This window comes from Panthera onca, chromosome D4 (genome assembly GCF_046562875.1).
Source record: "Panthera onca isolate mPanOnc1 chromosome D4, mPanOnc1 haplotype 2, whole genome shotgun sequence".
Lineage (NCBI taxonomy): Eukaryota > Metazoa > Chordata > Mammalia > Carnivora > Felidae > Panthera > Panthera onca.
The window spans coordinates 51198994-51223638 of NC_138351.1; the positions used below are offsets into that span (position 1 = coordinate 51198994).

Sequence of the window (24645 nt, forward strand, 5' to 3'; positions counted from 1 at the left end):
TGAGTTTTCCACACCTTAATTTATTTTCTTGTATTTTTTCCATTATAAAACTTTCATGGCTGAGATAATTTTATTGAATATGTCCTCCTTTTCAGACATCAGAAAACTTAAATTCCTCAGCAGAGTTTCCAAGTCATGACCTTAATGAGAGTCCCAAAGAAATTGCTTTCAGACTCGAACTTAATGTCTATTCAATCTGTGGGAGTTTCTTCACTTGGTTCCTCACTCTGAATTAAATCTGACTCATCATTCATGCCTGTATCATCTGAGGCTGTGGAAATCATGTCCGTTGTTCTAGATTTTAACCATGTGTCTTCTTTTTTCAATTCTGAAGATGTAGTACCCCAAAATGTGCTGCTGTCAGCACTCTTAGAAAAAGATGTGTCTGATACACCTTCTGACGGGTGGAAGTAAGACAGAGTTGCCAGCTCTGGGTTGACGGAGTATTCGGTTAGAACTGGATTTTTATAACTGAAAAAGAAAACAGGTATCAAGAATTGTTCCTAATTACATACATTTGCAGCTCAACTCAATTCAGAAAGGCATCACAAAAATTGAAACAATATGGGATTGGAATTTTGTCCAATTACTTGGTATAATGCCATATAAATAAGTAAAAAATGTTAGACCCTAAGCAGATGTGCTGTTGAGAACAGAGGTCATAGTTCTTTTGTTCCCAAGCTAGAAGAAAGAATGCATATCTAAATTCTCTATATCCTTTTCGATTGACTAGTGTTATTTTTATCTCTAGATGACTAAAATACTGGGGAAAAATTCTCCCTGAGAGACAGCCCCATGCTCCTTTCTGAATAGGGGAAATGGAGCCTAACCTCGTATCTTACAGATAAATTTGGGAGCTGCATTTCCTAACAGCCTACTAAAGAAAGGAGGGTGTGAGCTTCATATCACACCTGTTACAAAGACTCCAGAGGTCTGCAGACTTACCTCATTGTCTTCACCTTGTACAGCAAGGCACTGCTGATGGCCAAGATGATGACAAAAAGGAGGAGGGTCATCAGCGAGATGCCCAGCATTAATTTTAACTTGATTTCCTGTAGCTGTGTCATGTTATCTTCATTTATGGCATTCAAATCAGATTCTGAGAAGAAAGAAAGAAAAGGCAATGGGAAAGAGTAACCGAGTCCAGCATGTTTCCTGGAGAAGTAAGGATAGCAGAGCAACTGCAGAAAAGCGTTTGCCATCCAGAGTAGTCACTACTCACGCCCACTACTCATATACCATGCAGAGAAGACTGTAGGCTCCATCCTATGGCTAAGTGCCCTTCACTTTTTTTTAAACCTTCACTACAGTCCTGGAAGAGCTGTTCTTAGCTCCATTTTACAGGATCACAGAAGTTTATGAATTTGCCCGTGGCACCTAGCTATTAAGTGGCAAAATCTGGTTTCAAACCCACATTACCAGGTGCTAAAGTGTGTATATAGGAATCTTCCTCCCTAATAAAAACCACTGGAAAGATGACTATTGAAAATATGATGGACTCACACAACAGGGGTTAGTCCTTCAGCAGAGAAAGATAGAATTTTACTGTTGGGAACTGCACTGATTTTTCTCTAATGCCAAAAGGATGGTGTACTGAGGTTTAAGAAATGAATTTGCCATTTTATTACTGAGATCAAACCTAATGTATATGATGTTAAAAAAAGAAATGAAAACTTACTGCTTTCTAAAATAAGTTATGTGATAAAAATCATGTCCAGACCCAGAGCTATCAAAGATACCAAATCTATTGATGAAAATATAACTTTACTGCCAAATTTTATATTTTCCTGAATTTATGCCTCACTTAATAGCCATTTATTTAATGCGACTTTAAATGACCATGTTGTTATTTCTCTCTTCTCCCAGCTTTCTTCCCCCAGCTTTCTCCCACCCAAAACTTACAAAGGTTTTCATTATTTGTTAGGTAATGATGTTTTGGATAAGCAGTGACAAGCTCCCATGTCTGTATTCTCTCATTCTGTTAACTGTCAGAGTACGATCTTAGACCAAGTAGAGTGAAATGTACAACTATCATTGATTATCTTGACTTCAAGGCAGATTACTTCGGGAATAATCAAACAAATGATGTTGAAATGGGCTGTGCTCCTGAATTGCTTTGCTACTCCTTAAAAGGTTTTTTATAAAGAGGTGTACTTGTAGTACATTTTGTTTTTTGAGGTGATGGTCAAAACTAGAGAAGGGTTTGGAATTCTCAACCACTGGACATTATGACAAAGCTAATTACAAGTATGGACAGGTTTTCTCTCTCAGCCTCAGTTCTCTCGTCTGTGAAATGGCGATAATACCAACTTCATGGAGTTGCTGTGAAAACCGACATAATAATGTATGTAAAGCACCTGGCATGTAATATGTACTCAATACATGACAGAAAATAAGTCATGCCCAATCTAATTACTTGGAAAGACAAAGTATTTCTAAGGTAATGCAGCCTTTGTCATTTCTATATACAATTTTTCTAAACAAAGAAGTCTCTTCATTTTCTTTAAACACTGCAAGGCGAACGGCTGTATTTATTACAAATAATCCAATACAGAAGAGAGTTGTCAGGACTTAGATGTATTACCAGGTGCAATTTTTTCCCAGTAGTTTATTTGTAGGACAGAGGTTTTGGGGGTAAATTAATGTATTGCCTTATTGTGACATTTTCTATTGAAATCAGTTCTTTTACTCATATAAATATGACTAATCCATTAATGAAAACTACAAGACTGCATTCAGCAGCAGGAATTTTCTCATTTCTTGCTGGTGGGAATACAAAACAGTATAGCTACTTTGGAATTCAGTTTGGTAATTTCCTACAAAGCTAAACAGTTTTACCATACAATCCAGCAATCACGGTTGTTGGTATTGACCCAAATGAGCTGAAAACTTATGTCCACACAAAGACCTACATATGAATGTTTATAGCAGCTTTATTCATTATTGCCAAAAATTGGAAGTAATCAAGATGTCCTTTAGTGGGTGAAAGGATAAATATATTGGTACAATTTATTGTACATTGTCCAATTGTGTGGACAATGAAATGTTATCTAGTGATAAAAAGAAATGAACCATCAAGCCACAAAAATACATGGAGGAATTTTAAATGCATATTAGCAAGTGCAAAAAGCCTTGTGAAAGTCAATATACTATAGTTTCCAACTATAGAACATTCTGGAAAAGGCAAAAATATGGAGATGGTGAAAAGAGCAGTTGGTAGCCGGGGATTAGTGACAGAGGGGATGGATTGGTGCACCACAGGGGATTTTTAGGGCAGTGAAACTACTCTGTATGATTGTAATGGTAGACACATGACATCATACATCTGTCAAAACCCACAGAACTGTACAACACAGAGTGTGGACCCTAATGTAAACTATGGACTTCAGCTAATAATAATGTATCAACATTGGCTTGTAAATTATAAAACGTACTAAACCAATGCAAGTTGATAATGATAGGAAAAACTGAGTAGAGGAAATATAGGAGAAATCTGTACTTTCTGCTCATTTTTTTTCTGTAAGCCCCAAACTGCTCTGAAATTAGAGTCTATCAATTAAAAAAAAACTGTGTTCTATATATGATTCACTTGCCTACTCCCCCATTTGGTTTATCTGTTTTAGGAATAGAAGTTATAAAACGGGAAAATAAAAATAGCCCTCTCCAACATGGTACCTGGAGAATAATGCTTAGGGACAGTTGCTTCTCTAAAACAGCAACTGTCCTCTCTGATATAGTGTTAGCCACCGTGCTACCCTTTCACATACACTTCACATTACTGGGGAAAACACTATTGCCACACAGTGAAGTCACACACTAAAATGTGTGCTGGCATTGATGCATCCATTTAATTGAAGTGTTTTGTGCTTACGTGGAATTGGGTGAAATAATTGATCTTTTTCCTCAAGCTCCTCAGCTGTTGGTGTTGCATTTAAAGCTGTTAAAACAATAAATTGGTGTTAAGGTAAACAAAATTAACTTCCTAAAATTACTGTGCGTGCGTTTAATATATAGAATTTATTCTCATTATTCATGACACTTATGTTCCATAAAGTCATGTGAACACTGAATTAGTGAATACCAAGTTGCTGCCCCTAGGGGAAATACAAGGTTAGGTTGCTGTGAACCTCTGGTCACATTTTCATCAACCAACCAATACATAACTTTGTTTTCTCTGTGTTTCTGTTTAATGATATTTTATTTAATATATATTGTTGATTCATTAACAGTGAATTCATGATTAACAGAATCATAAATATGCCTGTTATCTGACACATATTTTCTCCATAAGGTATATCACAGCCTTCTTGTGCTTAGGAATACTAACCAGTATCTTAATACTACACTTAGGGGCCATTTTAATTAGCAAAACCACCAACAAAATGCACAAACATGCAAAACACGCAGCACTAAGTAAACCACCAACTTTTACCAGTGTAAAGTGGTAACCACTTTTGCCAGTGTAAAAGCTAAAAAAAGGAAGGCAGAGCGTTGCCTTCCTTGTTTTACCTCAGTTGGGAACATTGAGTGTCAGGCAATTAAAATTTTTGCTGCTCTGGGCATGTCCACAAGCGACCACGAAAGTAATTTGGGGGGTTACAAATACTCTTTAGATGTAGGTAAATTCACAAATACAAAATCTGCAAATAATGAGGATCAACTGGGTATGTATATATTTCATGTCTACAATGTGCATATATGTGTATGCCACATGAATTACATTTACTCATGTGTGCATCTACATATGATATATACATTTATACATGCATATATATCAATGCACATTACATTTATTCACGTATGCCTATATGCTTTTGACATACGCAATACATATTACATATGCATTTTGACAGATGCTTGCATATATTTTGATATATATTTTGCATTTATTCACACATTTCCATGTGCTTATGGGCAAATTGCTTCAAACACAGAGAGGGACTATATTGAGCAAGAGCCTTACTTAAAATTTTTAATCATAAATAAATTGAATGACAAGGCTGCAATATTTATAGGAGAATAAACATTTAGGAGAGGGAATCAGAAAATGCAGGACACGGTCAACTTTGTGGTTTTGATTTGCATTTGCTATTATGTATGATAATGGCAGCAAAATGTTGACTTATTAATTCTTAATTAATCTAATATTAATCCTTAATATTAGAACTGACTCATTAGAACAAAATTACACTGGTCTTGGCTTTCTTGCATAAGTCTTTAGAAAACCAAAACATTTTCTCAGCTACCTAACGACTGTCAGTTTACCTTTAGCTAACATTGTCCAAAATGCAGGCTCATTTGGACGGTTGGTTCGTCCTGTTTAAAAAACAAAATAGAACAGGATAACTAGGTAAGGTGAGTTCGCTTTAGTAAATTTAGGATAGAACATTTATTCACTTTTCTGTTGGTCATGTAACAGTTATACTTTGAGCTCCTACCATGTTCCAGACCCTGTGGTCAGCACTAAAGTTACAAAAGTGACAAGACATGGACCTTATGCTGAAGGAACACACCCTCTGTTTGGGAGACAGACAAAAATCACTATTCATTATGTTGCAGGATAACGGGGGCTTCAATAGAAACACACAAGTGGTGTGCACATAGAGACCAGCTGCAAAGGCCGGAAACTCTTCGAAAGGGAGATGATGCTCCAATGTAGTCTTAGAGGACTAGAAATTGTTTGCTAGGCAAACAAGGGAAGAGTGAGGTTATTTCACTGTGAACAAAGTCAGAGTCATGAGCAGATCTGGTAAGTTCTAAGAGCCTCAGGTAGTCTGAAGTGAAGAATGTGGGTGGGAAATGGGACCACAGAAGAAACTTGAACCTTTCCCAGGGGTCAGATTGTTCCAGATTTAAACGCCTGGTTTAGTAATTAGAACATGATCCCAAACCTAGTAGTAAATTACTAAAGATATTTAAGAAAGGATATCACTAGGATGATTTTCTAGTTCTAAATAGATAAAAAAGATGACTAAGTTGTTTGTTTTAGTAGTGTTAGAGATGCAAACTAATTCACAACAGTCACGTGAGAAACATACTTGGATTGCATGAACTGGAGAAAATAGGGTTTCATGTAATGACAGGTCCATTGTCTTCAATTAGACCACTCGTTCAAGACCTTAGAGGAGAGCCATCTGGGGGTTATGTTTTCACAAATATTTCATAAGGAACAATATTATCAGCAGGAGAGATAAATGATGATTTTGATTTTGAAACCTCTCACTACCAGCCGCCCCCCACCCCCCACCAATAATTTTGAGAAACACTAATAATTGACTCTAATTAGAAATAAATTTATTCCTCAAGCAGATACACACTTGTACATTATTATTTTTAAAATAATATTAAAATGTATTAAATATATTTATGTTGAATATAAATATAAGTGTAATACATTTTGTTAAAATAGATTTTATTTTAAAAAGAGCTCACATCCTCTCCCTTCATCAGGTAAATCTAAAAATGGACTCAGACTTCTATGGTTTCAAAGATTTTCAAGTGACTTTAAATTGCAGCTGTGTAAATTCTTTATAGCATGCTATTACTTTATGAGACACCCAGAGTAATGAGACTTAAATTAAATCATATAATGATATGCTCCAGGTATGACTAATGTGTAGAAACTTTAATACTTCGATATTGTTTTTGAGGGGGTTCAGTAGCATGTTCTTCACTGGTGGCTTTCCCAGGAAATGACGTAGTTGTTTCATTGAGTTTATCTAGGAAAAGGGATAATAAATTATCAGCACATACAAATATTGGCAACGTCTGTGATTAGGCATTTTTTTTAAGCTAAAAAATGGAACATAGAAGAAAAAGAAAGATGTTGACATTTTCCTGAGATATCCTAAATGAGGGGAAAGACGAAGGCATTGAAGAATAAAGTTTTGGGAAAATGGGTTGCCCGAGAGGGGATTAATACGCCTATAATTTGTGGGAAAGAGGAAAAGCTGGTACTGTGGGGCCAGAAGCTTCTTTTAGAGGTAAAAGAGGGAAATACCAGATGGTATTCTGAGCAGAACTTGAAGTGATACTATCAGCCCAGAACAGCTTGATTGCTGGTCAGTGTCAGGACGTGGAAGAGGAAGGTACATCAGTATCCTTGTAAATGGGAAACGTTTCCTTTACTATTCAAAACAAATTCAAGGGTTTTCAGGCCTGATTTACTATATATTTCAGTCTATAATGTGCCCCTCTTCTGGAGGAATGTCACTAAGAGTGTATTTGGCAACAATTGTGACCCGAGACGTTTTCCACCCCTCTCTACCCCCCATGGTGGCCATTTCAGTCAATTTTGTTTAATGCAGGCGCTAATGAAGTTCCACACGAAGTACAGGCAATCTCGCTATAGAAGAAGTTCTACATAGAGGCAGAGTTAATTCGGACTGAGGCTACCAACAGCACCATGACAGGTACCTTGTTGGCAAGAAAGCTATGGAAAAGAGAATCTGTTTCCAGACTTGACATGATTCAGGCAGGACTCCAACAAAATTGGTAAGTAATCCTCGAGGTCTGCTATAGAACCCTCATACTCTATTTTGTCAAAAAATCGTGTGGATTGCCCCCTTGCCCTCATGGTTCTAGTTCCAATTGTTAGTCAAAAATTTTCTGCAGAGTTCCAACTCCTTGAGGGGCTTGCTCCTCTAGAATGTCCCTACCATGTTAGCATATCTCCTTCTGTCAGATCCCCATTTTAAATGGCAACAATTTCTTATCCCTATCCAACTTTCTTTGACAATACTCTGGAGACTTGAATTGTGGGAATAGCAATTAGGTTTTGCAATTTCTTTCATGGGTCCTATGGTCCTCAAAAATCCATCTCTTAAGGAATTTGAGCTACTTGGTGTAAGACCTGCCTCTCTGTCTCTTGTCCCAAACAACTTAAGGTGATGTTTGGTGTACACAAACAAAATTCCCGTGAGTGATTTGTTTAATTAACACATGCCCTTGAAATGTCCCTAATTTATTTCCCAAGGTTTGGAATTGTTCAAAATATTCCATTATTATCAAATAGCTTTTATTAACAATTAGGTATTACTGAGTCTGGCTTTTCCCAATATTAAAGTTTCCAGAGCCAGACACATTCTCTCTTCTCTATTTAATTTTATCCTCTTTTCCTTGTCTTCTGTTTTATGCTTGGGGGTTTTATAGATTTGAGCTGCCAACACTTCATGGTGAAAGATATGTATATCTTTAAACATATACATATAGATATGTATATGTACTTTGGAGACTGTTAATGGCCTCCAAACTCACATGCTGGCAACAGCTTTATTTAGCAAATTCATTATGCTTGGTGGAAAGACACAAAAAAGAAATAAGAACATTTGAAGTTGGAGGTATAAGCAGAAAGGAGTAAAAATGTGGGCTTAAGAAAGACATACAGTATAAGCAGAAAGGAGTAAAAATGTGGGCTTAAGAAAGACATACAGTTTTATAGAGCTATACATTTAGTCATTTATCTTTCCATGAAAACCAAAAACATGAGGCTAAGAAATGCAAGAACCTCCTTGACTTCTAACTTTATTAGTGCAAGGGGTGTGGAGTCTCCTTATTTTGGAGGTAGGATTCTCTGACACTAGCTCCACTAAGACCTTTTTCCTACTTGATACTCTCTAGAGCTATTTTGAAATCTTGCTTTAAGGGCTCTTCCTATTTGCAGTGGTGGTTTTCACTACTTTCAGTACTTACAGTTTCTTAGAGCAAATTGCAAATCGGTTGTTGCTCTCACAGATATTTCAGACTGGCTGCCATTTACATTTTGCGTTGTGAACACATCTAAAAACACAAGATCAAATATTTTCAGCAACTAGCTAAGTTACTTCTTGTTCCTTTAAATTTTTCCTCATCTGGGAAATACAAATCAAAACCACACTCAGATATCACCTCACGCCGGTCAGAGTGGCCAAAATGAAGAAATCAGGAGACTATAGATGCTGGAGAGGATGTGGAGAAACGGGAACACTCTTGCACTGCTGGTGGGAATGCAAATTGGTGCAGCCGCTCTGGAAAGCAGTGTGGAGGTTCCTCAGAAAATTAAAAATAGACATACCCTATGACCCAGCAATAGCACCGCTAGGAATTTATCCAAGGGATACAGGAGTACTGATGCATAGGGGCACTTGTACCCCAATGTTTATAGCAGCACTCTCAACAATAGCCAAATTATGGAAAGAGCCTAAATGTCCATCAACTGATGAATGGATAAAGAAATTGTGGTTTATATACACAATGGAATACTACGTGGCAATGAGAAAGAATGAAATATGGCCTTTTGTAGCAACGTGGATGGAACTGGAGAGTGTGATGCTAAGTGAAATAAGCCATACAGAGAAAGACAGATCCCATATGTTTTCACTCTTATGTGGATCCTGAGAAACGTAACAGAAACCCATGGGGGAGGGGAAGGAAAAAAAAAAAAAAAGAGGTTAGAGTGGGAGAGAGCCAAAGCATAAGAGACTGTTAAAAACTGAGAACAAACTGAGGGTTGATGGGGGGTGGGAGGGAGGGCAGGGTGGGTGATGGGTATTGAGGAGGGCACCTTTTGGGATGAGCACTGGGTGTTGTAAAAAAATAAATAAATAAATAAATAAATAAAATAAAATAAAAATTTTTCCTCATCTGATTTTTTTTTCTTAAAACAAAGGTACTAATTCCAAGAAAAGAATGATAAAGTATTTGAGATAGTCTTCATCTACAAAGTGAGGAAATGAGGCAAGGTTTAAAAATAAAATTCATGGGGGAAAAAGCCAAATTGGTATCCTGATATTAAATAACATTCCAAGGAGAAATTATTGAGGAAATTATAACAAGTGCTAAAGTAGATTTATAGGTGTATATTATTATCACTGTATTGATATAATCAAAAGCCAAGTAAGAAGCATTAGTTTGCCCCTGAACCTTCTGTTAGATTATAGAACAGCTTAAACAGTATATATTTCAATAACAATAACAATCACAGTCTCCCATACATGTTCACATTTACATATGTACATAAAGAATCTTGCTCTTAAAAGTTGTCAGTGGGGTTGGTTATAATTCAAAACCAATGGATATATCCACCCAGAGTAAGAGTAGATTGGATCAAGATGGCTGACTGAATCATTGACATATGAATATATATACATGTCTCTTTTTTCCAAAATCTCATGAAATGACAGAAAATCTTATATGTACGTGAATACATATGTGTGTTTAGTACATACACATCTATTCATTCGTCATACCACTCAGGCTTACACTCATGCTTACACATACACACACATGCACACACACACACAGTCCCATTAATGTATCATGATTTTTGAGGAATTTCTGAGCTAGATCTACGGAAAAATGTAGCAAAAGGAAGCAAAAGCCCAACACGTATGTTGTAAGTTATGAAAGTATAGAAACTAAGACACAGTGGTATTTTTACAGGGAAAGACAGATCAAAGAAACAATAAAAAAGGTAGCAACTGACCCAAGTTCAAATGAGAGTATATATTAAATGGGTTTCACATAAGTAGGGAATTGGTGTTCAATATTTGGCAATCCTCCTTGAAAAACACAAAGTTTCATGCCTATTTTATGCCATATACAAAGATAACTGATTTAAGAACTAAAAGTTAAAGACAAAAAATATGAAATCATTTGAAAAAATAGGAAAATAATTTATCTTGGATTGAATAAGACCTATCTAACCAAAATACAAATTTTTTAAAAAAATAATCAACATTGATTTCATAAAATTAAAATTTTTCTCTGTGATTAAGATACCTAAACACGTTTTAAAGATAAGCAATAGCCTGGGGGGAAAATACCTGTTAACTATTACTATAGCAAAAACAATTTGCTAAACATAAAAGAGCCCCTACAAATACATCAAAATACAACCTGATAGAAAAATGGGCCATGGATATGAATAGGCAAATCATAGAAGTAGGAATAAAAATATCCCAAAAATACGGAGAAAAATGCTCAACTTCATAAGTAATCAGAATGCAAATGAAAATAGTCATGGAAAATTCTCATTTATATTCACAAAATATGGTTAACAATTTTCATTGTAGGTAAGATTGTGGAGCATTCTTGGAGGCTATAAATTGGTAGATGCTTTTTGGCAGTGTCTGGGTGGCTCAGTCGGTTAAGCGTCCGACTTCAGCTCATGTCATGATCTCACGGTTTGTGAGTTCGAGCCCCGCCTCGGGCTCTCTGCTGACAGCTCAGAGCCTGGAGCCTGCTTTGGATTCTGTGTCTCCCTATCTATCTGCTCCTCCCCTGTTCACTCTCTCTCTTTCTCTCTCTCTGTGAAAAATAAAAATAAAACATTAACAAATAAATAAGTTGGTAGATGCTTTTTGGAGGGCAATTTGGTGGTATCTATCAATATTTTTAAAGATTCATTTTTTTATTCAGCAATGTCCAGTACTTGGTATCTATCTAAAGGGAGATACACTTAAGCATATATGAGAAGAATGTCCAAGGGAAAAACTGCACATAATCTAATTCTTTAAAAAAGATAGTGGCTCAATTATGGGACATCATTTTCTGGAGTACTAGGTATCCACCTAGTGGATAGATGTGAAATGAGCTCGAGGTGTTAAATGAGAAAAGTAAATCTTGACACATTTTTGGTAAGATTTCATTTATGTTTTGTATGTATTTGTGTGTGTAAGAATGATTTTTTTCTTTAATCAAAGTTATCATCAAGCTCTTGATTTATACCCTCTGGTTAATTCCAGAGGTACATCCTGAAAGGGGAATGGTTGAACCATGTGCACACCATAGTGGCGGTCTGATGCTGGACAGATTAGATCCCACTCCTCCTGACTCTGCTTTTGGTAGCTATGAAACCTGGCAATTGACCTCTCTGAGCATCAGGTGTTTTTTGCACCTACAAAAGACAGATATTGATTCATCAAAGAGAAAATAGAAATACAACTTACGCATTATTGTTATCAAAGTACTTGAGTGTATATATTTGTACATGTATATATATGTCTATATCTTGATTGTATTTCTATTTTTAATTTGATTAATGTTAATAAGAATCCCAAGATAATTAGATTTAATCTTAATTTTTTTATTTTTCATTTTTAAAAAGTTTATTTATTTTGAGAGGGAGCAGGGGAGGGACAGAGAGAGAGAGAAAATCCCAAGCAGGCTCCATGCTGTTAGCACAGAGCCCCACATGGGGCTCGAACCTACAAAGCTCAAGATCATGATCTGAGCCGAGAGCAAAAGTTGGACGGTTAATCGACTGAGCCACCCAGGCACCCCTGTTTTTATTCTTAACAAGTGTTTCTTACGAACTTTTCACTTTTTAGAATGGTGGACCTTACAAGGAGATGGAAAGAAAGCCCGTATGAGTAATGATGAATAAACTGAAGTTTGATGGACCTTCCAAACATCTTAAAGTCATCTTGACATGAATTGAATTTTGCCCCCCCTCCAAAAGTCTGAACCCCCAGCACCTCAGAATGAAACCTAATTCAAAATAGGGTTGTTGAAGATAAAATTAATCAAGATGAAGTCAGCTTCTTAGTCTGGCCGCCTTGGACAGGGCTGGGCAGGGTAAGGTGGGGTAGGGTAGGGTAGGGCAGGGAAAAAAAGATGGGAGTCACCCTGGAGTAGGTTGGGATCCTCATCTGATATGGTGTCCTTACAAGAAGATGGAAATGGACAGAGAGACAGAGCAAGAGTGCCATGTGAAGATGGAGGCAGAGATGGGAATTCGTGACAAGCTGAGGAATGCCTGGGGCTACCAGAAGCTGGAAGAGGCAAGGAACAATCCTTCCCTAGAGGCTTTGGGGAGAGTATGGCATGACCAAAAATTTGGTTTTGGATTTCTCGCTTCCAGAACTGTGAGAGAATAAATTTCTGTTGCTCTGAGCTACCCAGTCTGTGGTACTTTGTTTTAGCAGCCCTAGAAAATGGATACACACCTCCAAAGAAAGTTTGGTTAACAAAAAACCATAGAATTAGATCAATTGCAAGTCACCAGAATGCCACGTGCCCTGTTAATTACAGACCATTATTGAAAGAATCTTGTTAAACTTCATAGCGTCTCATGAAAACAAAGTGATAGAAAATAAAAATTTCATTTTACACATGGAAACATTTAGAAGGTAAATAGGAATTTAAGATGTAGGAAATAAAATGATAGAGTTTTAAAAAGTTAAAATAAATCAAACCAGAATAACTAGATTTTGCATATGTATTGCTGTTAACTTTAAAGACTTACATTGTTTTATATCTTTATAATAATTGCCACTCTTCTCATTAGCAGGAGTATCCACCTTATTTTCCAGTGGCTTATTTTCTGGTGGGTCCTTATTTTCCGGTGGTTTATATTCTGGAGGTTCCTTATTTTCTGGCGGTTCCTTATTTTCTGGTGGTTCCTTGTTTTCCAGCGGTTCCTTATTTTCCATCAGTTCCTTGTTTTCTGGCGGTTCCTTATTTTCCAGTGCCTGTTTACCTTGTTTTTCAGGTAGCATCATTTCAGATAACATCGTGTCCCCAGACTCTGTAAAAAGCATGATCAGAAATATGTTGAGTTCTTTTACTACTTTCCCCTTTTCAGCTGCATTTTTTCACAAAGGATTTGAGGCCGAGATTTAGAATGTACATTATGCCATATTTCCAATGATAAACTTTATATCGACCTCTAGAAAACTGTCACATACCAATTTTCTAGGGTAATGGGTCATCTTATCTATTTCTGTAAAATCTTTAAATACTTACTCTCACCATCATTATGGGAAGTCATATTGGGGAGCTGTGAGGAAAAAACCCCAGATACAAAAATAAACAATATAAAATTCATTGGGAAAATATGATTTATCCAGTTATCTTCTGTGTCTCCTCAGGGTTTCCCTTCTGTTGCCCAGAAGATCCGACAACTAGCTAGGTCATTATGATGTCACTGCCAAGTGGAGGTCAGAATGTCGGGTAGGAGTTTCCAAAAGCTTTGTGACTCAATCTGACATCTATTTTATCTTTGGTACTCCGGTAGTTTCTAGTTTTTTAAAAAGAAACCATTATCAGACTTTCTTTGAAAATTAAGAAATATATTTTCATGAAATAATGTGAATTGTTAGTCCCTGGATTTTAAAGAACCATGAATATTGTTGCTAACAAAATGAGAACATGCTTTGGTTTTCAGAGCATTACAATATTATGTGTTCTTTTGGATAGCTGCAGCAAAGTATCTGTTAAAAACCAATTAGAGATATCAAGATTCAAGCATTATGCCCTGCCAGTTCTGGTTCATGGACTATCTTAACTATAACTCTTTAGGAAAAGTGTTTTGAAACTCATCTTTTCTTTTTTTTAATAAGACCTGTATCCTTCATGAAATATAAAATATTTGTTTTGCTTAAAACATTTTTATCAATGAAACCCACCTTTACCTCACATACTGATTGAAAAAATAATCTAGGACCTGGGGAAGATGGCTGCGTAGGAGGACGCTGGGCTCACCGCGTCCTGCTGATCACTTAGATTCCACCTACACTTGCCTAAATAACCCAGAAAAACGCCATAAGATTAGCAGAATGGAGTCTCCGGAGCCAAGCGCAGACGAGAGGCCCACGGAAGAGGGCAGGAAGGGCGGTGAGGCCGTGCGCGCTCCACGGACTGGCGGGAGGGAGCCGGGGTGGAGGGGCGGCCCGCCGGCCAAGCAGAGCCCCCGAGTTTGGCTTGCAAAAGCGGAGGAGCCGGACAGAGTGTGTTCCGACAGCAAGCGGGACTTGACATCAGGAAGGTTATAAGCTAACAGCTCTGCTCAGAGAATGGGAGGGCTGGAGGACAACAGGAGGGAGAGTTGTTGAGCCCCGGAGGACAGAGCTCAGCTTGGCGGGGAACAAAGGCGCTCACCAGCACCATCTCCCTCGCCCATCCCCCAGCCAAAATCCCAAAGGGAACCAGTTCCGGCCAGGGAACTTGCTTGCACTGCGCAAACACCCAACGCTGTGCTTCTGCGGATCCATCCCTCCGGCGGCGGGTCTGACTCCCTCCTGGTGCCGCAGGGACCTCCTGAAGCAGACCTCTGAAGGATAAGTGAGCTGAGCCTGCCCCTCTGCCCCTGTGCACCTTGCCGATCCACCCCAGCTAATACGCCAGATCCCCAGCACCACAAGCCTGGCAGTGTGCAAGTAGCCCAGACAGGCCATGCCACCCCACAGTGAACCCCACCCCTAGGAGAGGGGAAGAGAAGGCACACACCAGTCAGACTGTGGCCCCAGCGGTGGGCTGGGGGCAGATATCAGGTCTGACTGCGGTCCCACCCACCAACGCAAGTTATTCAAGACAGCACAGGGGAAGTGCCCCACAGTCCCGCACTACTCCAGGGACTATCCAAAATGATGAAACGGAAGAATTCCCCTCAAAAAAACATCCAGGAAATAACAACTGCTAATGAACTGATCAAAAATGATTTAAACAATATAACAGAAAGTGAATTTAGAATAATAGTCATAAAATTAATCGCTGGGCTTGAAAACAGTATAAAGAACAGCAGAGAATCTCTTGCTACAGAGATCAAGGGACTAAGGAATAGCCAGGAGGAGCTAAAAAATGCTATTAATGACCTGCAAAATAAAATAGAGACAACCACGGCTCGGATTGAAGAGGCAGAGGAGAGAATAGGTGAACTAGAAGATAAAATTATGGAAAAAGAAGCTGAGAAAAAGAGAGATAAAAAAATCCAGGAGTATGAGGGGGAAAATTAGAGAACTAAGTGATGCACTAAAGAGAAATAATCTACGCATAATTGGTATTCCAGAGGAGGAAGAGAGAGGGAAAGGTGCTGAAGGTGTACTTGAAGAAATCATAGCTGAGAACTTCCCTGATCTGGGGAAGGAAAAAGGCATTGAAATCCAAGAGGCACAGAGAACTCCCTTCAGACATAACTTGAATCGATCTTCTGCATGACATATCATAGTGAAACTGGCAAAATACAAGGATAAAGAAAAAATTCTGAAAGCAGCTAGAGATAAACATGCTCTAACATATAAAGGGAGACCTATAAGACTTGTGACCAATCTCTCCACTGAAACTTGGCAGGCCAGAAAGGAATGGCAGGAGATCTTCAATGTGATGAACAGAAAAAAATATGCAGCCGAGAATCCTTTATCCAGCAAGTCTGTCATTTAGAATAGAAGGAGAGATAAAGGTCTTCCGAAACAAACAAAAACTGAAGGAATTCATCACCATTAAACCAGCCCTACAAGAGATCCTAAGGGGGATCCTGTGAGACAACGTACCAGAGACATTGCTACAAGCATGAAACCTACATACATCACAATGACTCTAAACCCATATCTTTCAATAATAACGCTGAATGTAAATGGACTAAATGCTTGAACCAAAAGACATAGGGTATCAGAATGGATTAAAAAAAAACAAACATCTATTTGCTGTCTACAAGAGACTCATTTTAGACCTGAGGAAACCTTCAGATTGAAAGTGAGGGGATGGAGAACTATTTATCATGCTACTGGAAGCCAAAAGAAAGCTGGAGTAGCCATACTTATATCAGACAAACTAGACTTTAAATTAAAGGCTGTAACAAGAGATGAAGAAGGGCATTATATAATAATCACAGGGTCTATCCATCAGGAAGAGCTAACAATTATAAATGTCTATGTGCAAAATATGGGAGCCCCCAAATATATAAAACAATTACAAACATAAGCAACCTTATTGATAAGAATGTGGTAATTGCAGGGGACTTTAACACTCCACTTACAGAAATGGATAGATCATCTAGACACACGGTCAATAAAGAAACAAAGGCCCTGAATGATACATTGGATCAGATAGACTTGACAGATATATTTAGAACTCTGCATCCCAAAGCAACAGAATATACTTTCTTCTCGAGTGCACATGGAACATTCTCCAAGATAGATCACATACTGGGTCACAAAACAACCCTTCATAAGTATACAAGAATTGAAATCATACCATGCATACTTTCAGACCACAATGCGATGAAGCTTGAAATCAACCACAGGAAAAAGTCTGGAAAACCTCCAAAAGCATGGAGGTTAAAGAACACTCTACCAAAGAATGAATGGGTCAACCAGGCAATTAGAGAAGAAATTAAAACATATATGGAAACAAATGAAAATGAAAATACAACAATCCAAATGCTTTGGGATGCAGCAAAGGCAGTCCTGAGAGGAAAATACATTGCAATCCAGGCCTATCTCAAGAAACAAGAAAACTCCCAAATACAAAATCTAACAGCACACCTAAAGGAAATAGAAGCAGAACAGCAAAGGCAGCCTAAACCCAGCAGAAGAAGAGAAATAATAAAAATCAGAGCAGAAATAAACAATATAGAATCTAAAAAAACTGTAGAGCAGATCAATGAAATCAAGAGTTGGTTTTTGAAAAAAATAAACAAAATTGATAAACCTCTAGCCAGGCTTCTCAAAAAGAAAAGAGAGATGACCCAAATAGATAAAATCATGAATGAAAATGGAATTATTACAACCAATCCCTCAGAGATACAAACAATTATCAGGGAATACTATGAAAAATTATATGCCAACAAACTGGACAACCTAGAAGAAATGGACAAATTCCTAAACACCCACACGCTTCCAAAATTCAATCAGGAGGAAATAGAAAGCTTGAACAGACCCATAACCAGCGAAGAAATTGAATCAGTCATCAAAAATCTCCCAACAGATAAGAGACCAGGACCAGATGGCTTCCCAGGGGAGTTCTACCAGACGTTTAAAGCAGAGATAATACCTATCCTTCTCAAGCTATTCCAAGAAATAGAAAGGGAAGGAAAACTTCCAGACTCATTCTATGAAGCCAGCATTACTTTGATTCCTAAACCAGACAGAGACCCAGTAAAAAAAGAGAACTACAGGCCAATATCCCTGATGAATATGGATGCAAAAATTCTCAATAAGATACTAGCAAATCAAATTCAACAGCATATAAAAAGAATTATTCACCATGATCAAGTGGGATTCATTCCTGGGATGCAGGGCTGGTTCAACATTCACAAATCAATCAACGTGACACATCACATTAAGAAAAGAAAAGATAAGAACCATATGATCCTGTCAATCGATGCAGAAAAGGCCTTTGACAAAATTCAGTATCTTTCTTAATAAAAACTTTCAAGAAAATCAGGATAGAAGGAACATACTTAAACATCATAAAAGCCATTTATAAAAAGCCCACAGCTAACATCATCCTCAATGGGGAAAAACTGAGAGCTTTTTCCCTGAGATCAGGAACATGACAGGGATGTCCACTCTTCACCACTGTTGTTTAACATAGTGTTGGAAGTTCTAGCAACAGCAATCAGACGACAAAAGGAAATCAAAGGCATCAAAATTGGCAAAGATGAAGTTAAGCTTTCACTTTTTGCAGATGACATGGTATTATACATGGAAAACCCGATAGACTCCACCAAAAGTCTGCTAGAACTGATACATGAATTCAGCAAAGTCACAGGATACAAAATCAATGTACAGAAATCAGTTGCATTCTCATACACTAATAATGAAGCAACAGAAAGACAAATAAAGAAACTGGTCCCATTCACAATTGCACCAAGAAGCATAAAATACTTAGGAATAAATCTAAACAAAGATGTAAAAGATCTGTATGCTGAAAACTATAGAAAGCTTATGAAGGAAATTGAAGAAGATATAAAGAAATGGAAAAACATTCCGTGCTCATGGGTTGGAAGAATAAATATTGTCAAAATGTCAATAGTACCCAAAGCTATCTACACGTTCAATGCAATCCCAATCAAAATTGCACCAGCATTCTTCTCGAAACTAGAACAAGGAATCCTAAAATTCATATGGAACCACAAAAGGCCCAGAATAGCCAAAGTAATTTTGAAGAAGACCAAAGCAGGAGGCATCACAATCCCAGACTTTAGCCTCTACTACAAAGCTGTCATCATCAAGACAGCATAGTATTGGCACAAAAACAGACACACCAATGGAATAGAATAGAAACCCCAGAACTAGACCCACAAACGTATGGCCAACTAATCTTTGACAAAGCAGGAAAGAACATCCAATGGAAAAAAGACAGTCTCTTTAACAAATGGTGCTGGGAGAACTGGACAGCAACATGCAGAAGGTTGAAACTAGACCACTTTCTCACACCATTCACAAAAATAAACTCAAAATGGATAAAGGACCTGACTGTGAGACAGGAAACCATCAAAACCCTAGAGGAGAAAGCAGGAAAAGACCTCTCTGACCTCAGTCGTAACAATCTCTTACTTGACACATCCCCAAAGGCAAGGGAATTAAAAGCAAAAATGAACTACTGGGACCTTATGAAGATAAAAAGCTTCTGCACAGCAAAGGAAACAACCAACAAAACTAAAAGGCAGCCAAAGGAATGGGAAAAGATATTTGCAAATGACATATCGGACAAAGGGCTAGTATCCAAAATCTATAGAGTTCACCAAACTCCACACTCGAAAAACAAATAACCCAGTGAAGAAATGGGCAGAAAACATGAATAGACACTTGTCTAAAGAAGACATCTGGATGGCCAACAGGCACATGAAAAGATGCTCAACGTCGCTCCTCATCAGGGAAATACAAATCAAACCCACACTCAGATATCACCTCACGCCGGTCAGAGTGGCCAAAATGAAGAAATCAGGAGACTATAGATGCTGGAGAGGATGTGGAGAAACGGGAACCCTCTTGCACTGTTGGTGGGAATGCAAATTGGTGCAGCCGCTCTGGAAAGCAGTGTGGAGGTTCCTCAGAAAATTAAAAATAGACATACCCTATGACCCAGCAATAGCACTGCTAGGAATTTACCCAAGGGACACAGGAGTACTGATGCATAGGGGCACTTGTACCCCAATGTTTATAGCAGCACTCTCAACAATAGCCAAATTATGGAAAGAGCCTAAATGTCCATCAACTGATGAATGGATAAAGAAATTGTGGTTTATATACACAATGGAGTACTATGTGGCAATGAGAAAGAACGAAATATGGCCCTTTGTAGCAACGTGGATGGAACTGGAGAGTGTGATGCTAAGTGAAATAAGCCATACAGAGAAAGACAGATCCCATATGTTTTCACTCTTATGTGGATCCTGAGAAACTTAACAGAAACCCATGGGGGAGGGGAAGGAAAAAAAAAAGAGGTTAGAATGGGAGAGAGCCAAAGCATAAGAGACTGTTAAAAACTGAGAACAAACTGAGGGTTGATGGGGGGTGGGAGGGAGGGGATGGTGGGTGATGGGTATTGAGGAGGGCACCTTTTGGGATGAGCACTGGATGTTGTATGGAAGCCAATTGGACAATAAATTCCATATATTGAAAAAAAAGAAAAAATAATCTAATATTTAGGTAGTCAGAAAAGGGCTTAATTATGTTATACTTATATTAATAAAATTAATAATATTATCCATATTTTTCTCATATAATAAGAAATAGAGCCTAAATAAAATGGACAGTATCAACAGTATTGTTCTTCGTGATATTAAATGATCACTTAACTCCTCCTCTCTCAATTTTAATTATTATTGATAAATAGCCTCTCAGCATTAGAGAATATTCCTAATTAAAATTACAGAAGCATCAGGAAAAAACTAAACAAATTTCAAAAGACTTGAAAGTTTTTTCAGCAAAATGAAGGCTCACAAATTAATTCCAACCTGTTGTCTCTACTGGGCATACCTGACAAACTAGAGGGGCACCTGACCAGGAATGTAATTGCCTAAGTGGATGAAGGGAAGCAGAGAGGACTTACCCTGAAAGAAAAGATGGTCAAGATCAAAGTTGGTCCTGTTTACAGCACTGTTTTCTTTAGGCTCTCTGGCCCATTCTTCTGAGCAATGGGAGGGGGAGAAGAGATGTGCATAAAGGGCTCGAAGGCCTCTGCAGTTCTTTACTTTGGTATCTAACAAGGTGCAAACATAGAAAAGGAGACACAGCTGAAGTGGGCACACACCAGGTTGCTGTAGACCAACACAGTTTTGCATGATAGAGCCCAGTCGTGATGAAACTCAGCAGGTGACAGAGGTTCCTGGGGTGGGGGGAGAGATGGCATCCAGTGGAATTACCAGTTGTAGCTGGTGTGGCAGAGAGAAGGAACCAGCTGGAGAAACAGGCTGACTACGGTATGCCCAGAGTATGACACATTGCATGGCACATCAAGTGCTTGGAAATGAGTTCAGGAATCACTTACCTGCCACAAGTCAACAAAGCATTTCCTAATGACACAAACAAAATTGTGTTTTTGTCATCTATCTTTCTCTCTTCTAAATCCTTGTGCATTCCCAGGACGGTTATGTTTATTTTCTGATGTGACAAACCCTCTCTACAGGTAGTGGAACTGGCAGAGTGCAGCTATGGCAGATTTTTTTAAAAAACATTGTGTTTGGTGAAACTAATTTAAAAAACAAATTCCAATTGTCCTTTGTCCCATGACCAGTACTCTTTTTAGAACATATTGGTAGGTGTTACAGGTTGAAACACGCCTCCTCCCCCGCATTCATATGTTGAAGTCCTAACCCCCTAGTACCTTGGAATGTGACCATGCTTGGAGATGGGGTCACCATCTATGTGATCCATTAAGAGGAAGTCATACTGAAGGAGTGTGGGCTCTTAATGCGATACGACTGGAATGCTCATAATAAAGGGAGAGCTGGACACAGACACATGCAAGGAGAATGCCATGTGAAGTAGAAGGCAGAGATTAGGTGATGCAGTAGAAATCAAGGAATGCTGAAGATTGTCAGCAAACCACCCAAAGCTAGGAGAGAGGCGTAGAACAGATTCTTCCTCCCAGCCCTCAGAAGGAATCAGTCCTGCTGGCACTCTGATCTTGGACTTCGAGACTTGAGGACTTGTAGTCAACACATTTTTGGTGTTAAAGCTGCTCAGTGTTCCCTGTTACGTCAACCCTAGCACATTAATACTAGATAAACTCCTTTGGGTTCTTGGGAAGATATTAGGAAAACTAAAACTGAATATGCCCTCTTTAGATGTCATCATCATTTTAGGCTGTAGTTAACCTTTCCACAAATGTAAATACTCTATTACCCAAAATACAGCCTTTTCTTAAAACAAAACAAAACAAAACAAAACAAAACCCCGCGAGTGTACATTGACTTTTAAAGGTTGCCCTGAAAAGGAACCATTTCTAATACCAAGAATGTCATTAGATATAATTCATAACCTCTGATTATGTTCTAGTTCCTAAATGTTTTCATGTTTGTTGACTGTGTCTAGATTACAAGCTCCTCTCCTATTTTGGTGTTTTCTCCTACAAGAGCACTGAACCCAGAGTAAGAGGACGTATGTTTGGGTCTTAGCTCCATCCCTTCCTACCTGTGTGATCCTGGACAAGTCAGCTCCTTCTGACCCTGAATTTGCTCATCTGGAAAATGGGTAAATTAAATATTGCACCAAGTAGGTATTTGAGTCACTTACTGGGTTGAATTTTATTCCTGAATGTATTTACTTCAAAAATTTCTATACAGATCATTTTTCTTCATGCCTAAAAGGATTAGAGGTGGTAATATTTTCATATATCCAGTTTTTTAAGAGGCAAAACATATCAGTTTCCTACTCAGAAACTTAATATAAGTAGACTAGGTAATAAAGTAGAAGATACACAAATATTAAGAAATGACCCAACATATATTTTTGGAGACTGTCAACTCATCCTGATCTTTTAAAAAAATGTTTATTTATTTTGAGTGAGAGAATGAACATGAGCAGGGGAGGGGTAGGGAGGAAGAAAGAGAATCCCAAGCAGGCTCCACGCTATCAGCGCAGAGCCCGATGCAATGCGGGGCTTAATCTCACAATCAACCATGAGATTATGACCTGAGCTGACGTCAACAGTCTGATGCTTAACTGGCTGAGCCACCCAGGTGCCCCCTAATCTTTGACAGACTCTATTAAACACCAGTAAGTTCCATAAAGCACAAATCAGTTGTTGCCATCCATGAACATAACCACCAAAACCTTCCTTAAAACATTAATTTGAATACTTAAATCTGAATAGTAAACTCACCCACTGCATAAAAGAAAGTATTTGTTGATGTTAAACACTTGGATTTAAAATTAGATCTTTCATTCATGGCATAATAGAAGATGCAAGGAAAGATTGCATGTAATGTGGACATGCTTAAATTGTTTAATTAGGTTGCTATTTTAAAACTTCCAGTTAACCTATGTCATAAGGACATTGCTAATTAACAGCTATCCAATGATCCAGAGAAACAGAGTGGGTGTATTAGAACAGAAGGGCCAGAACATTGAGGTTAGTAAGAAAAGAGTGGAAGAAGAGATTTACAGTGGGGTCTGGGAGTTTAACATTTCAAAGCTGGAACAGGGCAGTGTGGTAATGAGGTCCAAGGGCATGGTTTCAGATTGCTAAATTAGATTAGAGGGGAAGAGCATTGGCATTGGGATGTCACATAAACTGAGAGACCAAGCTGTTGCATGCACTGCCCATGTGGCCAAGGAAGTTCCCTACAAGAGGAACAAGAGGAAGTGGGAAATGGGTGCCAATGGGTGAATTAGGGCAGGTTTGGAGGATGACAAAAGGTGATGATGGTGGATGGGTGGTAAATGGAGGGCTAAATGGTGTAAACCCTGAAGGACAGATGGTATTTGAGAGCAGGAGTCAAGGTCTTGAAGCAGCTAGAAGGCCAACCCTACCTCAAGGCACTGATATATGCTGGCATACAGAAGATATATCAGAAGGGCTTCTAGAAGGCTGCAGTGAAGAGCCAGACCTCAGAGCTTGTGCTCAAACTAGATCTAGATGTTGAATTTATAATTTAACATTATAAATTATAGTAAACTCATTCCCATAAACTCAACATCTAGAAGACATCCAACTTAGTGAATATTCATAACTTTTTTGGGTCATTTGCCCTATTGTTTGTAATTTGGGTTGTTTCCAGTTTTCCTTATTATAAACAATGAAGTAATAAGCATAGTTATGACTAAAATTTTTTCAGCATTTATGATTATTTCCTTTAGAAATTCCTAAAAGTGGAATTTCTACCTTAAAGCATATGAACATTTTCCAGGTTCTTGATGCTCATTATTCCATAGTCATTTTGGATTTTCTCTGCCCTAGCCCTAGAACCAAACATTTCTCCAAGAATTCCAGGCTCCAACAGCCCATGCCAGGACATCCTCTCCCACCATGGATTCCCTCCTGACTCTGATTCGGTTTCCACTCCTCTTACTCCATCCAATGCCCTCTTCACCTTGCTTGAGCTCTGGGCCATTGTGACTCCCTCCACCCCACCCTGGCACAGATGCCTACTGTGTTTGACCTAAGGCTTTAAGGATGGGTATTTTCAGGAAGACGAAGAGGGAAGTAACAATGTAGTCACCTTGAGATTTAGTGGGTTCAGAAATATTCTGTATTGCTGAACACTATCCTCTCTTACTTTCTTCTCAGTGATCACCTTCATCCCAAATCCTGTTCTAATTCCTTTTGCCCCTAGCTCATATCTTCTCATTTAACTTGGAGTGATTATCCATGTTCACATCTTCTAAAGGGGAATTCACACAGTCAAAAGACCAAAGATACTAACTAGTCTTTTAATGAAAACTAGAGGCCTCTAGATATAGATTGAAGTTAAATGATTTGTGCCCTCCAAGTGGGAAT

The 24645-nt window shown here is 38.3% G+C and overlaps 1 protein-coding gene across 3 annotated transcripts; it reads right to left on the reverse strand.

Moving 5' to 3' along the window:
- EQTN (equatorin) lies at nt 1-24200 on the reverse strand. Of its 3 annotated transcripts, XM_078436749.2 has the most exons (9): nt 24031-24200; nt 20755-20904; nt 13226-13507; nt 8692-8778; nt 6633-6719; nt 5266-5316; nt 3872-3937; nt 946-1099; nt 1-471 (listed from the first exon to the last, which is right to left on the reverse strand). In XM_078436749.2, the coding sequence occupies exons 3-9, from the start codon at nt 13491-13493 to the stop codon at nt 192-194; spliced, it is 993 nt and encodes a 330-aa protein (XP_078292875.2). In that variant the 5' UTR covers nt 13494-13507; nt 20755-20904; nt 24031-24200; the 3' UTR covers nt 1-191. The 3 variants fall into 3 exon arrangements, with proteins under 3 accessions (XP_078292875.2, XP_078292874.2, XP_078292873.2); XM_078436748.2 differs by lacking the exons at nt 20755-20904; nt 24031-24200 and adding an exon at nt 13732-13896; XM_078436747.2 differs by lacking the exons at nt 20755-20904; nt 24031-24200 and adding an exon at nt 13726-13894.
- Between the last annotated feature and the right edge of the window lie 445 nt (nt 24201-24645).

Excerpts from the sequence above, each read along its gene's own strand:
- EQTN (XM_078436747.2), bottom strand. The coding sequence starts at position 13,807 with ATGAATTTTATATTGTTTATTTTTGTATCTGGGGTTTTTTCCTCACAG. Across the intron at positions 1,100-3,871 it reads ATTATTTCACCCAATTCCAC|AATCTGATTTGAATGCCATA; the intron begins GTAAGCACAAAA and ends CTTTCTTCTCAG. Across the intron at positions 472-945 it reads TACAAGGTGAAGACAATGAG|TTATAAAAATCCAGTTCTAA; the intron begins GTAAGTCTGCAG and ends TTTCTTTTTCAG.